Here is a 16,410-nt window from a genome sequence, read left to right on the forward strand (position 1 = left end):
CCTCCTTCTTGTGTCCCTCAGCAGCGCAGCCCAGAATGGCGGCTCTTTTGGAATCTGTTTTGTTGCGGAAAGTGGACGTGGATAAGGTTGTTGACTGGCTGAAAAGCGTTCAGGTAGGTCTGAAACAGTTAATACCTGCATCGTAGCAACGCTGGCTTCGCTTATGTCGTAACATGGGGCGCCGTATGAGATGTCACAGCCCGCAAGTTATTGTAAACAAAACTTTTAGCTGCGGAGCTAGCTAGTCTCTATAGCTTTGGTGCGGATACCCCAGCCAAGATGTTCTCTTCTTCCATTTGCTTCAAAGAAACTCTTCACAGTAAGACGAAGCGAATCCTACCCGCTCCTCTCGGTATTGCTGTATTTACTTGTGAATAGGGGCAAACACGAAGGTAAACAAATGTTAGCTGGGGTATCGCGAGCTAAGTCAGGTAAAGTTGTTTACAGTTAGTTTCGTCTTTCTCTCTCGTCAACAGGGGGGTGAAAAGCTGTCGTTCAGTGAGCCTCAGCTGGCCATTCAGAAACAAGAGTTTGTCCCTTTCCTCTTAAACTTCCTGCGAGAGCAGAGCAGCGACGCTCTGACTAATGGTCCTGCCACACCAGCCAAGACCCCTAGCTGCCCCAGACCCCCAGCACAGACTCAAGGCTTCTCTGACAAGACATCGTGCAGGTCTGCAGGGAGTGGACTTGGATCTCGCGGTGCCAGTCGCGTGCAGCTGTTCTCTCCCGCCACCTCTGCGTCACCTGGAAGTGAGTCGGATGCTGTTGGTCAGTCAGGAGTAAGTGGAGTCAGTGCCTTCTGCAGCCCCCCCTGGTCTACAGGGTGGAGTCCTGCCTCAAGACCGTCGGGCTCTGAGCGCAAGCATGCCCAGAAGGTTTGCCTCGGTGACTACATGGTTTCTCCCCCGGAGTTGCAGAGCAGCACCAGCTCCCAGACACACAAAGGGCGCAAGAAGAGTGCTGGCAGCACGCCGGTCGGAGGCCAAACAAGACACGGAGGCGGGCGTGGAGGCCCTCAGAGCGATGAGGCTGGTGGGAGGCGATCAGCAAGAGGCGGAGGGCATGGCAGGATGAGCGAGCAGGTTTCACCTTCGACTCCAGCTCATCTCAACTTCAACAACTTGGAAGACTTCCCTCCGGTCGGGTCGTGTCCCGTTTCCTCCGGGTGAGTTAAAACACTTCTCCCGAAAACTTAAAACCATCGTTTAGGTTTGAATATGTCTCACAGCTTCTGTTACCTTTCCAGGACGTCCAAGCCGTCCAGAAGAATAAACCCGACGCCGGTCAGCGCAGACCGGCCTCACTCTAAGCCAAAGACGTGCTTCACATCCACACCTCTCCAGAAGGCTTCCAGCCCTCCGCTGGGAGCGGAGCCACTTGAGGGATTGGGATTGACAGCAGTAGGGAGTCCTATGAGCCTGAAGGAAGAGAGAGAATTACTCAAAAGGGAAAAGTAAGCTCATGAGGTTTTCAAATGCAAACGATAAAGTAGGCATGTTTTGTTCCTTTGACGTCTGACCATCCTATTGTAGCAGTACTGCAAAGGTTGGCACACCATGTGAACTTTTTCCTATTTCGTCTCATTATAACTGTTTGTAGGACAAAGCTTGCCCAGCAGGCCGCCTCCCTCTCTCCCTTCTCTTTGGATCCCTGTACTCCCACCAAGACAGGAAGTGGGGCAGAATCCAAAGTGACCCCTGACCCCCAGACGATGTGTCCTGAACCCAGCAGAGTCACCTTCTCCTCAGACCTAGATGTTTTGGCTGAGCTGTACTGCACCTGCATTTCAGGTAAATGACCACAGGGTGGTAGTAATGAGCTAAGCGTTCGGATTGGTACTGCTGGAAAATTTTCTCTGCATTTATTATTAAGCAATATACTGGTGTTTTCAAAGGATATGTAGCTTAACTGATTAAAAGGAATTAAAGTAAGTTGACCAATGCTAAGAATGCTGTTATGCAAGATAAAACAAATAGAAGTTTTTAAATGTATTTATTTACTTATTTTGTTTATGTCTTCACAGAAAACCTCGTGCCAAACGTTTACCTGGAGCTTTTCTTTGTGATGCAGTTGTTAACATCCCGGTCTCTTCACACACATAACGATGAAGAGCAGTTGAGTTTGTGTTCGGTAAATTCAGGTGGGAACTAGACCTATTGATACAGAGATGAACCGAATGTTGAATGCTTGAAAAATTATTAAACAATTATTTTTTTTTGTTTTGTTTTTGAAGATGTCCTGGAAAGATGCTACCTGAGACAAGTACACAATTGTGTGTACTTTGCGGTCAAAGTTTTGGAGAATCAATTTCAGTGAGTGTTTATTTTTGTTTTTCAATGTGTTATTATCTACTTAAGCCTTTACATCAAACATACCTATCAAGACTGATTCACGTCTAAATACAGAGCTTCGAAATGTTTGCTTTTTTTTTTTTCATTTAATTTCTACAGGTTGGTCGCTCATTTGGACAAGTGCACCTTACGTCTGCTGGCGGAGAACGAACGGGTCGCCTCTTTCTCTCCAGATCTTAAAGACCGCCTCTCTCAGGCTCAGAACAGAAGCACAGCCAAGGTAAGACACGTACTGAACAGCTGCTGGGCGTGGCCATATTAAATTGTATCCTTAAGATTCGGCGCTGTTTCACCCACGCGTAAAAAAAATACGAACGGGACTCTTTATGTTGTATAAATATGTTTTCCATTCAGGACCGTCTTTATAAAGTGGTGGGATTCTGATCCTGTGCTTAAGACAAGCAGATTTCCTAACCCAATAAAGGGGGCGGGGAGTAACGGAGAGAAAATATTGAAAGAAAATAAAATTGTTTTTGACGAATGGTCTTAGAGTGAAATATGTCCAACGAGCATATCTCAAAGCTCACGATTTTAATTACGTCATACTTTATGTGTCTGTTCCAGCTCTCTCCCTCAGCGTCAACCTTTATCCACTCAGTCCCGTTCCAGCCTGCTACTGACAATCGCTCCAATTTCGGAAGCGACAAGGCCTTCCACACCTTTAAGAAACAGAGGTACATCCCAGCTTTTTAAAAAAAAAAAAAAAATAAAAAATGTTTTTAGTTATTTTGTAAGCCCAGTTTAAAATGTCCAGACTCTGATTTTTCCTTCCTCTCAGAGACATTTTTTACGAAGCGCTTCGAGAATGGGAGGACCTGCATAAGGAGCCGGGCTGGAACTTTGATGCCGCACTTGGAACCAAAATCAGGTGAGTCCAGTCAATTATTGGGTTCCTTATGGTCTTTCAGTGAATCAAATCCAATTATTAGGAACGTCTTCATCTGTTTTTATTTTATTTTTTTCTGGTCCCTGCTACTAGTCAAGTCAGTAAGGCATTTATACAAATAGCTTGAATATATGTCAAAACTCAGTAGATTTAAAACCCAATAAAGTAACACTCTCCATTTCATCGTTAATACATCCTACTAAGCTTGCACACCAATGACATTCAGAGTACACTTGTGTCTCTCTTTCTAAGTGCTAAGCTAATGACTACAGCATGTTTTCTCTTGGTTTTGATTAGACTTGTTGATGATTCACCAGATTGTGGCTAGCCTTTAATACAATTTTGTAAGCCGTACACAGGAAAAAAGCCGTTATATTTTAAATTTATCTGCACAACTCGCAGAAAATCAGACCGCGTAGCAGCCTCGGGCACCAGGAGTTGAGTTTAGTCCAAAATCGTGCCGTAAATGGACCGTCACCATTAATCAGGCTTTAAAAATCGCGTCCCATGGTAACTATGTCTGCGCTTCTTCTTTAGAGGAATGATGAGCCAACTGACTTCTGCCGGAAATCACTCTCACTTTGCTCGTCTGTTTCTGAAACAGCTTGTTCAGGTAGGGCCGACGCCTCATAAAAAACTTTTTAGTCGTCTTCCACCTCATCTTCTTTCTAGCTAACTTCCTACGGCGCCACTAAGCTCTTAAATCTGTCCCTATCGCAGATGTGCAAAGGCCCCCGTACGAGCACCCTGTCAGTAGATACAACCGACGCTGACCTGCTGGGCATGCTGGGAGCCGACAGCCTGGGTCGTCTCAAGCGCCTGGAGGAGCGTCTCATTCAGCCTCACAGAGTTGTCGGCCCCTGTCCTCCTCCGTCCTTTCCTGGTCACCAGGAGTTCTTCAGGGACTTCATACAGACGGCCAGCTGGTGAGGAAGCAAACACCACAGTCAATTTAAAAATAATAATAATAATAATAATAATAAAAACCCTAGCAAATTTCACATTAAAAGGCAACTCCAAGACGATTAGGCCTGTATGGAATAATGGGTGAACGAATAATAATAATAATAATAAAAATAAAAAAAAACCATGACAAATTACAAAACATTAAGTTTTAAGTCTTTACTCTTGTTTTCGTCACATTTGAATTGTAATAATGGTCAAATTCGACTAAGACAACGAAATAAGAACATATTTTTTTTCCCTAATTGCCTGTCTTGGCTCTCAGCTGCCAGATGAACCAGCACCTCCAGGACAGCCTGTGCCAGCAGCTCCTCCATCTGGACGAGGTGTCCATCCTGCGTCCGTCTGCGTCCGTTGGGGAGGGAGAGGAGGAAGAGGACGGCGATATGGAGCAACAGGTATTCCATTCATGAGCTTTCTTTTACAAACACGTGGTGCTTCTTGCAGAATGTTCCCACCCTGCACTCGGCTCTCTTTTCAGGACGAGAAGCAGCGGTTTTCCTCTGTGCTGCTCCTCGCTCGTCTGCTGGCAAAGTTCCTGGGATTCATCTCCTTCCTCCCGTACCAAACATCGGAGAAACCCTCCAGAGAAATACAGGAAGCATCTGTAGCCTTACGCAGCAAGGTCGTGAAAATCATGCCTGTAATTTTCAACGTTAATGAGACTTTTTTTTTGTTTGTTTGTTTTTTTTGCCTCCTTTAAGTAGTTTTAACTCAAATGTTTACCTTTTGTTTTCTGTTGCTATGGATTTCAGGGGAAAAATGAACATGTTTTCCCTCCACAGAGTGTTCAGGTGCTGGACGTTTGTGCTGTGTTGAGTAACAGCATGAGGAGGCGGCGCACCATTCTGACCGTTCCCTGGCTGGTGGAGTTCCTCTCCATGTTGGACTTCATCGGACCTTTGCTTCCCTGCTACAGGGTGGCTCTGGGGACACTGCTTCTGCTGTACAGGTCTGATTCTCCTCAGGTTTAACTGGTTTTGTGGACCAATTAAAAGGATACCCTCAATAAAAATGGGCTGTTAAAGTTTTTTGACTGTTAAAGCACGGATCTGCTGTGATTTTTATTTTTTTTTTAAATACAAATTTGAGTTTTAAGTCTTTACTCTTTTTTTCCCATTATTTGCAGAAAAATAATCAGAATTTCTGAAAATAGTGAGTTTCTTTATATCAAAATGGCATCATAAGTGGTTGTTTTGATTGTCTAGTTTTTAACAGAACCCACAGATTTTCTTTCATCATTAAATCATTTTAAAAAAGGGTGAATATTTGTTACCTAAAACTTAGATCAGGCTTGTTAAAAGGGACTTGTGACTCGTAAACTGGGCCTGATTTAGATTGCAGTCGTCACGTGGCATTCTGCTTCGCTCCTAATGAAAGCATCACAGATCACAAGCTTTAATTTGAACGCACTGAATCTAGTTGAGGATAATCCACTCTGGATTTTACTGCTGTAAACGTGTCCGATTTTGACATACAGATGTTCTCAGTGGTTCCAGATGCCAAAAATAAGCTTTGAAATAATCCTTCACCTCACTGCTGAACTGGAAGTCATCTTCAGCATGGTTATGTGTTGCTTCATGACATATAATAATGCCTAATGTTATTAAAATCTAAAAAAAAAAAATGTCTGGAAAAAAATTGAAACTGAAAACTTGAATTCTGTTTTTTTTTTTTTTTTGTTTTGATTTTTTTACCCCGCTTGTAGGCGGCTGCAGCTGAACCGACACGAAGAAATGTGTTACCTAAACAAGCTGCTGCTGGTGTCGGTGTTGGGATGGCTCTTCCAGGTGAGCTGCAACGTGCTTCACCACAAAAGAGCACGTTTGTCATTCCGAAAGGTTTCCACGTAATCTGGAACGGCATGAAATTCGGTTTTAGGTGTGTTCCAGATTTAGATAACCGTGCAAAGAGAAAACGGTGCAGGTATATATTGTCGGTGTGCTCAGACTTATTCTCCATCACTTTGCCTTTACAACCATGAGAGCTAAAAAAGCTACATGAAACAAATTAGCTTAAAAAAATCATAGATGAAAGAAAAACAATTTTATTCTTGTTTTCTAGCTTTTAAGAAAAACCAAAAGAGGAATGTGTAAGACTCCCTTGAAAACTACATAAAAAACGCACATATTTGCATTTAAAAGACTAAAATGTCACTTTATTAATAATTCATTTATACATTCCTTACACCAGTCTTGGCACACATGGCTCTGGAGTTATTAATGGTTGAAAAGTATATATCCTTTCCCTGCACAAGTTTATTTATTTTTTCGCAATTTTCTTCTTTCTCTTCTCTTTTTTTTTTCCTGCTGAATAACTCGGTTAAACTTTCACCTCTAACTTGTGTAGATCCCAGTGATTCCTGAGGACATTTTCTTCACCAGTGAGTTTACTGCGCTAGTCAAGGACGAGGGCAGCGCTACAGGTTCTGCTGGACTTGTGAGGAGAAATTTAATTCAGCTTTTATCCAATATAACAACAAGAACAACAACAACAAAAAAAGTTCACAGTCGTGTTTAAATGGTTACTTTTAATTTTATTTCACAGGACTGCATTCCGCTGGTCGATCAGCAACTTCTTTATACATGTTGTCCATTTCTTGGTAAGTGCAAGTGTACAAGTCACTCTTAATAGAGCATTCATGCAAATAAGCTATTTGTATTCAAACCCTTTTTACTGTGATACCCCAAAGTAAAATTCAGTGAAATAAAACAAGAAGCTGCAGGTTTTCTCCTTCATTCGGTTCTAAGTTATGACATAATTTGGAACAGCTCCCCTCCTTTTTCACAAGCTACTTTATATTTCACAGCAGCAACTTTTAATAGAATAAAGAGGAATTTGGAGTTGAATTTGGTCCTGAAGTGAGCCGAGGGAGCGTAACATCTCAACGTTACAGGAGTGGATTAATGTTCTGCCTTGTTTCTGCCTGTTCAGGTGAGTTTCGTAAGCTCCTGGCAGCTTTCGTGTCGGGCAGCGCGGCCAAGAGCGGAGGAATTATCCGCAAGATTACCCCCACTTCTGCCGAGCTCAAGGGCACGCCGACCGCCAACCGATCGCAGCAGAAACTGCAGGTGAATCAGCTGCAAAGGAGATTCTGTGCATGCACATTTAAAAAAAAAAAAAAAGAAAAAGAAATAAGAAAAAGCACAAATTTGCTTCTGAGTGTTTGAACGAAATGCCTGGATGTGACAGGTGGACCTGGAACAGGCCTTCTTCCACAACCAGCCTCCGTCGCTGCGCCGCACAGTGGAGTTTGTGGCCGAGAGGGTCGGATCCAACGCTGTCAAGCACATAAAGTTAGTATTACTGGTCCGATAGATACTCAATATCAGTGAAGTCGTTCGATGCCAGAGTCAGTTTAGCTTTGATGATCCTTTATTTTGCTCTGACACGTCCTCTGGCACATCATCATCGTCATTTCAAATCGGTATCGACTGAATTTAGCGATTAATCGACCCGTGAAGGTGGTTTGTTGCCTACCTAAGAGGCTAAAGAACGCTCATTGGTCTCCAACATCACCGGCACTTACAGGCTGCCCTCGTTTCTAAACGTGTTCCCTATTTTAACTGTAGATTAAAAAAAATAATAAAAAAAAAAAATCGTCTTTTTCCTGTATTTTGTTAATGTTTCACAGGGCTACATTAGTGCAAGAGTTGGTTCAGAGAGGAGAGAAGATGCTGAGAGACGGACTGCAGTCGTCAAACGCAAATTCTTCGAAGCTCAACGACTCCATATGTGCTCAGCTGTGTGACGTTGGCTTGGAAGCTCTTGCAAAAGCCACCAGGTACAGCGGCGTGTTTTACTGAGTGGGGCTGGACGCTGATGCTTGATCGTTTTTCTGTAATTAGTGTCAAAACTCTTGTTAAAGTGGCAGGCTTTTGTGATGTAAACTATAAAACTATAAGTCTGCAGAGCCTTAAACTGTGTTTTTATTGAGTTATTGTTAATATTTAGCTTTTGTTATTGGTAGGTCACGACCAGTACCGGCCAGAAACTAGTCTCTATCTTATCTTTTTAACAGTGTTAAGGAAGCATACAGTTTCTGTAATTTTTTTTTATTTCTGTCTGGAAAAAGTGAGGATATTTGTATCCTTTGCAACTTCTCTGAAAGCAGTTCGCTTCAGTTAAAGGATGCAAATATGAGCTTTGGTTTCATTTCATCTTTTTATTTCCACACCACCAACTGTTGCAAGAACAGGACTCTGGAGCTCAACTTCAGTATTTTGTGTCGCATCGCTGGCATCGTGCATTTGTGGTTATGCGTTTCCATTTTTGTTTTACTTTTTAAAAACAGATTTTGCGATGAGAAGAGCCCCGACGCCATACGTATACTCCTCCCTGTTGAAACCACGCCACCGGTAATTGCTGAAATTATTTTTATTTTTTTCTTCTCCAAATTGTGAAAATGGAAAAAAAAAAAAAAAGAAAAGAAAAGTGAAAGAGCACGCAGCATGTTTTATTCACATGGATGGATGAACATTTATTGTGGTAGTTTTCAATATTTGTGAACATCCGAACATTGACAGGTCCTGACTACGTCCGAAAACATCACCAAACGCCTGGCTGCCGAGAAAGCCTGCATCTGGCTTTCTGCCAACATCACAGGTAATGGCTCAGTTAAAATTGAGTGCGAATTGCTTCAGATTGTAGCGTTCCGCATATCTGCCTCCACATCCACTTTTATAAAGTTTTTTTTAAATTAGTAAAATCTCTGGGCATCTATTTTACATCTAAACTGGTTGGATTTCCTAATTAAAATCCAACCCTGCCCTCGTTTTTTTCCCCTTTTTTCTTTTTAAAGCACTGATCAGGCGGGAGTGGAAGAGCAGGTATGACCGCGTGAAAAAGGCTCTTTGCGGTCCATTGGCTCCGGACTCTGTGGACGCGGACAGCGCTGTGGTTGAGCTGGTCAGGCAGGGCCAGATGAATACTCCCAGGAAGAAACAAGAGAGAGCGATGTCCTGCCCTCCGCTTTGCAAACACAACGCTTCCCTCCCCTCAGACGTCCTCATCGAGATTAAGGTGCATCTTTTGTCTTTCCGCATGACGCTTCTCGTCGGCTTCTCAAAGGTTTTTACACCCTGAGACGCAAATTTGTTCCTTTTGACATGATACGACAACTAACTTTGTGTTTTGTTGGGATTTCACGTGGCGGATCAAGTCACTTTAAATTTGGAAATAACTTAGAGCTGATGCGACTATTAATCGAATTAATAGTGATGAATCATTTATTGAAATAATCGTCAACTGATTTTGTAATTAATTAATCATTAACTGGGGTATACAGATTAAAAAAAAGAAAAGAAAATTGCTGAAAGAACATGTTCAGAGCAGTAATTAAGCCAAAATTGTACAAAAGTATATACATTTAGCATCTAAGATAAAAAAAAACCTGTCTGTAAATGTGTTCTACCCAAAACTCCTTAAGTGCTGCAGTTTTAACTTTAACCAGTTTGAATTATGTTACAAAAAATAAAAGTAAAGTTTCGTATTATACATGTTTTGCTGTTCAATTAGTAATCGGCAATCCAAAATATACATATTAGCATAAAAGTATTGTTAAAAATGTTCTGTTTTTGCTGCAGATGCATGTTTTGAGACAAATGATGGGGAGTGCACTGGAAATATGCTATGTTGTTCCATTTTAGGCAATAAAAATGTTCTTTTTTTATTTAAAACAGTAGCTGAATTATTTTCATTTTTTAATGTATTTTTAATATTGCATTAAAAGTAGATAGAATATTTGCAGAAAGTGACAATTTTTTTATTGATTAATCATCAGAATAATCGGTAGGTTCATCAATTAATTGATAACTAAAATACTTCCCTAAAACACCGATTGATTACTTGCTTTAAACCTTGAAACGTCACCAAATTCTGACCTCTTTATCTTTATAAAGACCCGTTGTGTGAGCGGCTTGTTTGACTCTGATGTAAAAATGAAGATCCGGCAGTCACCCGGAGCTTGTTCCCGATTCAGGAGATGCTGAGCGTCGCGGCGGGACCCAGAGCGGACAAGGAGCTGCCGACCGGCCCGCAGCTCACAACACTTCTTCAAAGAGTGGCGAACACATTAGAGTGCAGAAAGGTAGAGGAGAGGAGAAACAAACGTGTAACCAAAACAACCGTGCTGTACGAAGACCCTCACTCGTTTTTTTTAATGTTTTTCTTTCCACTTTTCTCGACTCAGTTCCTAACGGCCGTGTCGGAGCAGATGCTTCAGAACTGTACCGTGCTGCTCGCCTGCAAACTGGGTGAGAGAGTTGAAGCAGCAACCAAAGGGGGCTTTATCCGTGGAGGCATAATCTGCACTGCGTAACATATTTCTGCGTTTGCTGCCGTTTGTGTGCGCTTAGTGTCTGGAGAGCTGCCGGTGCGTTCTTCGTCACGGCGTGGCGGGGTTGCTGTGGATCCCGGCGCCGGGTCGGAGCCCTCGGTGTCAGACGTTCTGGAGCAGCTTGCCGAGCTGTGGGAGAGAGGCTGCTGCTCCTCTGCCCCGCTCCATCAGCTCTTCACCCCGCTCACAGTGGCCGCTGTGCTAAAGGCCAGCGACACAGAGGTATGTTAGACACTGATTTAAACGCTGCGGACTCATAGCTTTTTTTTTTTTTAAAGCTGTTTCAGAGTGTAACATTTGGCTCTGTTAAAATATTTATATTGCCTTTAGAGAGTTCTTATAACGTAGAGATGTTAAGCTCTTAGCATAGAGTGTTTTGCTCAGGTTTAATCAATGAAACCTTTTCAAGAAGCTGAGTGTGTCCTCTATACTTACATTCAAACATATTCTTTTAAATAGATATGCAACTCTTCGAACGTCCAGTTGGGATAATGTTGATTCGCATCCATCAACTGAATGACCACAGCGTATTCTCAATGTGGTCAGATGAAATGGGGACACAAGCTTGCTTTCTTACTTGCTGATTTTAAATTCAATTAAGTTTTCCTTTATTATTATTATTATTTTTTGCTCTAATGAATGAAGATGCTTTAATTAAATATTGGATCGTTGTCAAATTTTCATTATAAATCCCTGTCCCAAACTCTATCACAGATTTTCCAGTATATTCCAGTAATTTGTGTGATTTATCATATCTGCCTTAGATTTTTTAGTTGTATTTTTTGGAGGTTTGTTAATTGGAAGTGCACTTTGTTTGTCTTTTTAGAAGAAGAACTACCTGTTCCTCATTAGAAAGCTGGTCGACAAAGGAATATTGAACGAGGAAGAAGTCAAATCGTATTGGAGGAAGCTAACAGACCTGACCTTGCCAGCGGTGAGAGTTCATTGTTCTTTTTTTTTTTTAAATCAAAGATTCCTTTGGAAGCCTTTCTTTCCTATAGATTTTGACCTTTTTGACCAATTTACGCATTTCTTCATCACTTGTCTCTCTCTCTCTCTCCTGCTTCGTTTCAGGAGCTGATCGAGAACTTCCAGCTGCAGTCGCAGAGCATAAAGCTCTCGCTGCCTCTTGCCGAGATGCAATCGTGCTTAGACATGCTGCAGGTCTCGCACCAGACAATAGAGGGAGCAACCTGACAACAATAACACGCAGTATAGTCCACAAACAACTTGTATGCTTTCACCACAGTGTCTTATGCCAAGTCCGTGCATGTTTTCTCCAAGACCGTAATTTTTTTCTTGTTTCCACTTTAGCCTTTTAACATGTCACCTTATGAAATTATATGCGAAGATTCAAGTAACAAACAGAAATCCCTGTGAGTTAACGCCAGTTTTGATGAAACGCGCAATTTTTCATTTAAAATTTTAGAAGGACACCATCAGATGAAGCTTAATCGGACTTTTATGTCTCTGGGACTAATACTAGACCAAGAATAGTAATGGTAAACAAAGATGATTATTTTATCACACAAAAGAGTTTTGCAACTTAGATGATTGTTTAAAAAAAAGAAATCTGAAGGATATCAGGTCAAGCTGAAAAGTACAAATATTACAGGTTTTTAAATGCAAATGCAGTTTGAGACAGTAAGTAGCCTAGCACTTTCACGTATTGCCTTTGACCACATAACTAGTGGTTACGAGTTAATTTCATGAATGCATTTACCCAGCGTTTGTGATTGCTATTGTTCATGTTGAACGGCCGGCGATGTATTCCGAGAATCTTTTAAACTGAAAGGTTTAATGTTGGCACAGAATGAAAAAAATATGAATAAAGATGTATTCCAGTGTGCAGCAGCTGTAATTAGGTGTCTATGCTTTCTTTTTGCTTTCAGTCAGATCGGGAATAAAAAAAAATAAAGTTTCATAACTGCTGAGCTTACACACAGACTGGAGTAGTGTGGGATTTGATTTAAGCATTTTAGAGATATGGGAAAAGGAAAATGGGTTATGAGAAAATATTGGCGTTTTCTGGCTTCAATCTATCCATTTATGAAACCATCCATCAATATCTGTCATCTATCCATCCATTCTCCATCCACTCATCTGTTTTCCTTTCTTTGAATAAATTCATTGTGAATTCTTGTATGTATACTCTTAAGTTATTTTAAAAAAGAGGACAGAACCCTGGAAATGTAAAGCAGGATAAGTAAATGCAATTGGTATGTCAAATATTAGAGAAGGAGAGACACACACACAGTAGCTTAGTTTTTCACAAATAACTGTAAGATACTTCCGCCAGATATACTGTCCAAAAAAAACGCAAAACAGCTAGTATTCAAATCCTAACAGACATCTCATGCAGACTTAAATATGGCTTAGAGGGAGGGGTGTTCAGCCAGCATCTCGTCCCTCCCCTTCCATGTCTGTCCAGGAGGAAGTTTCAGTTCTCCGTGGAGAGTTTTGGAGAGTCGCGGCAGGCGGTTCGACCTACAGCGGGACAGCAATTCAACAGGATGGCTTGAGCTGTGGATTTCCTGGCTTTTTCCGCCGCTCTACCGCTTTTCTCAAATTCATATTTCCACAAAACTCAGTATGGTGACGGGAGGTCCGCTAGTTTTTGCCCACTCCGTCCCAGTCAGCTGCTGAGCCGTGTTGAACCAAGGCGGCTGCATCATGGCAAACGTTAAAGTAGCTGTACGGGTCCGTCCTCTTAATGCCAGGTAGGTTAGCTCATTTATTAATGTTTAAATCACCTACGCCAGATAAATTAGCAGTTTCTAGACTGCTGTGGTTTTCTTCTTTGTGACTAGGTGTAATGACTGCTGTCAGAGATGGGAATTTTGTCAGATGTGGAACATTCCTCATTATGTATCATTAGTTCTGCCATACTTTTTTTGTGCGTCACTTACGTAAACAACTGTTAAGCTAGCTGGTCAGTTGGTGGTGCAGATGCCGAGTAATTACCGTGGCTGTCAGTGAATGAATTCACTCATTGTGTTGAATAAGTGTTTCTGAGTAGAAATATTAGGACTTTAAGGTTATTAAATTGTATACTTTAAACGATATCAGTGTGAAAATCAATTAGTTTAAAAGATAATTGATTTTTATATTGACTTTAGCTGTTTTTAATATGGGCAAAATGGCCACCAGGTGGAGGGTTCACTCATAGCTTCTTTAATGGAAGCGATAAATGCTAATTTTCCTCTTGTTTGAGCAAAAATGTCATTCTTACTTATATCAAAATACTTAATAGTTATATCTAGATAAAGAATAGATTTTTTTTCTATAAAAAATGTTAGGGCCCCCTTGAAGTATGAAAAGAAAAAACAACACTTAAAAAATAAAGTTTTTGGTGTGCAGTAGAACTTAATATTCGTCCACTTAAGGTCTCAGTTAAACTAAGGCCTAAAGTTTTCTATGCTGTATCAATCAATAGATTTTTTTATTAGGTTTGAATTATACAGCAAAAAATGTCTGAGGCTGTGAAGTGGCTTTGCTCTCCTTTGGACCTTCTTTGACCTTATCAGGAATATTGGTGCAGGATGTTGAATAAAATGGTTTCTCAGCAATGCATGGAGTTTCTTTGAACTCTTGCAGGATTGCTCCGGCTGCAGGCCACTACCGTTCCATAACAAAGCATTAATCCTGCACAGAAAGACAGGGTGAATAATTGTTTGAGTTGGTCATCCTCCTACTTTGCATAACAAAGGGATGATCTATAACAACTGTGCAGTGCTCTATAATGCAAATCTGTCCTTCCTGAGTTACTGTATGATTGTGAGGTTCTCACTGTTCCCTGCTCTGTTTGTGAAGTAAAGGATGTGTATCCTTCCTTTTATATTTTTGCCACTACCACCAGCCTTTAGCTACATTTCTCATTCACAAGTGTGTTACTCATTGTTTTAGCTGACCAGTAGGAAGCAGTGGATGCCCCCCTGGGAATACGGGCAGCATCGATCTCGCATCCACGAAAAACTTGATTTCTCGTTCGTATCAAAGCAGACGTTTTTTTTCTTCTTTCTTTTCTTTTTACAGTTTAATGTTTTCCACTCAAAGAGTTCTTCCCCTCCACGCTGTTTTGAGCCTGACATTCAAGGTTGGCGGTTTTGGGTTGGGCCTCTGCTGGAGTTAGCAAAATGAGTTCCACGTGCTGAATCACAAGGAGAAAACTACCTCCTGGTTTGACCCGACCTCCCCCACCCCGACCGACCGAATGACCGACAACGGAGTGTTTGCTCCGCAGCCGTCATCGCTCCTAGAGATACAAGTTCTCTCAGCTTCGTATTGCATTTGGTTTCCTTTGTGTTGCATCAGTCCAGCTGCTGAAGCACACACAGCTGGGATGATACACACACGCACTGGTTCAGAGTGTGTTTCTTTAACTTTGTGGAAACGACTCAAAGCTGCCTCGCCAGTGAAAGTCTCTGAAGAGCACGGGGGTCTGTTTTCATTCGAATTTGAGACTGGTCAGTCGGACTCTTGTTTGGCAATTTCATGGATCTCACACACACAAAAAGATTCATTGTGTTTGCTGTCATGTGACGACCTAAGTGAGGGGGAACTCGCCTAAATGTATCTGGGCACCCTCTCTGTTATGGGAATCTCTGTTAAAAGAAAAGGAGAAATTTAAACTGATTTAAAAATAGTAAATATGGTAATGATAAAGTATGAGCCTACGGGGAGATGTTCTTGTCCCTTCATCTAGATTGTAGCTAGAATTGGGAGATGCTGATCGCAGCAGTTCCATTTCAACATATCCAACTTCTAGTTCTAATTTGACAAAAATGGGTAATGGTTAATGGTCTGGCTTCATTTTCTCTCCATTCTAATCAATCTTTCCACTTTGGTCAGCATTCATCGCACCTAAATTGCCTCCAATCGTTTACGGTTTCGTCTCGTCCACAGGGAGAGCGCCGACGGAGGAAAGCTAGCCGTTCAGGTGGACGATAAACTAGTCCGGATCCGAAATGTGAAGGTGAGTGTTTCTGCAAGAGACGCCTTTTCAGATCCAGCTTCAGTCTGGAATTTCTTTGTCGATAATTTGGATCAGATTCGTTTCTGAGCCGCGAACGCAGAGGGAGTTGATCGCAACAACAGGATGTTTACAGCCTCGGATCAGCGTCTTCCTGCTCGACGTCGCTGGTGTTTATAGTTCATTTTGAGCTTGTGCCGACACATTTAGAGTAGCTTCCTGTCAAGTGTGTGCGGTCTGGAGCAGCCACAAGTGTTATTGTTAATTAGGTGATTTAATGTTGAATCTGACTTATAATCCGCTTGCAACAAAAAAAAAAAAATTGTTGTTGATTTTATAGTAATTTAAATGCGGCATATGTTTTATTAAACTTCTACTAGAGTCAATAATTACACGAGCTTCTCCGAATTGTCACAATATTTGCTCAAGTATCAAACTCTGCCACACATTTTCACAGCTAAAAAACTACCGTGGTGCTTGGTAAGCATGTGTCACTTTACCTCTCTCCTTCAAGACAACCTTTTTTTTTGTTTACATTTCCATTTCTAAGCACAGATTTCTGTGGAGGGGGTTGGGTGTGGGAGTAGAAGTCTGCTGTAAATGATGTGACAAGAGACGAACCACATATGGCCTCCCTCCGCCATGGAAAGAAAAAAAAATCCAAACTCCAAGCCTTTAGAGGGTCTCCTGGGAGTAATTATTTATGGAAAGGGGGGCAGTTTTGAAGGATCTGAGGTGGAATAAAGCACAGATGACTTTTTACAGGGACTACTATAGAGAGCAAGAGATGCAGGCTATAAAAAGCAATTGACTTTGACTTGAATAAAACAAGAAGGACTTAAAAAAAAGGGAGGGTTCGACAACTTTTCAGTTGTAACTTCAGTGGTTTGAGGCTTGCTCA

At 41.6% G+C, this 16,410-nt stretch overlaps 2 protein-coding genes across 3 annotated transcripts in view; both read left to right on the top strand.

Moving 5' to 3' along the window:
* On the top strand, positions 1-12,398 carry cdan1 (codanin 1). Its single transcript, XM_088002892.1, has 28 exons — positions 1-113; positions 477-1,165; positions 1,247-1,453; positions 1,600-1,790; positions 2,024-2,140; positions 2,234-2,312; positions 2,451-2,571; positions 2,916-3,025; positions 3,130-3,219; positions 3,775-3,850; positions 3,958-4,163; positions 4,466-4,598; positions 4,682-4,825; positions 4,986-5,152; positions 5,909-5,990; positions 6,550-6,639; positions 6,748-6,802; positions 7,135-7,271; positions 7,393-7,496; positions 7,835-7,984; positions 8,495-8,558; positions 8,727-8,805; positions 9,002-9,222; positions 10,181-10,288; positions 10,391-10,454; positions 10,557-10,759; positions 11,364-11,471; positions 11,612-12,398. The coding sequence occupies exons 1-28, from the start codon at positions 36-38 to the stop codon at positions 11,732-11,734; spliced, it is 3,996 nt and encodes a 1,331-aa protein (XP_087859018.1). The 5' UTR covers positions 1-35; the 3' UTR covers positions 11,735-12,398.
* A 225-nt stretch (positions 12,399-12,623) lies between these two features.
* stard9 (StAR-related lipid transfer (START) domain containing 9) overlaps positions 12,624-16,410 on the top strand; it is a 39,864-nt gene continuing 36,077 nt past the window's right edge. For both annotated transcript variants that reach the window (XM_088002890.1, XM_088002891.1), the window contains exons 1-2: positions 12,624-13,257; positions 15,443-15,512. In XM_088002890.1, the coding sequence (XP_087859016.1) occupies positions 13,211-13,257; positions 15,443-15,512 (117 nt within the window). In that variant the 5' untranslated portion in view covers positions 12,624-13,210. The remainder of the gene's footprint in view (positions 13,258-15,442; positions 15,513-16,410) is intronic.

This window comes from Poecilia mexicana, unplaced genomic scaffold (assembly GCF_051168715.1).
Source record: "Poecilia mexicana isolate PSO_F unplaced genomic scaffold, ASM5116871v1 scaffold_22, whole genome shotgun sequence".
Taxonomy (NCBI): domain Eukaryota; kingdom Metazoa; phylum Chordata; class Actinopteri; order Cyprinodontiformes; family Poeciliidae; genus Poecilia; species Poecilia mexicana.

Coding starts and splice junctions, on each gene's coding strand:
- cdan1 (XM_088002892.1), top strand. CDS start 36: ATGGCGGCTCTTTTGGAATCTGTTTTGTTGCGGAAAGTGGACGTGGAT. Junction 5,991..6,549: donor TGTTGGGATGGCTCTTCCAG/GTGAGCTGCAAC, acceptor TAACTTGTGTAG/ATCCCAGTGATTCCTGAGGA. Junction 6,803..7,134: donor TACATGTTGTCCATTTCTTG/GTAAGTGCAAGT, acceptor CTGCCTGTTCAG/GTGAGTTTCGTAAGCTCCTG.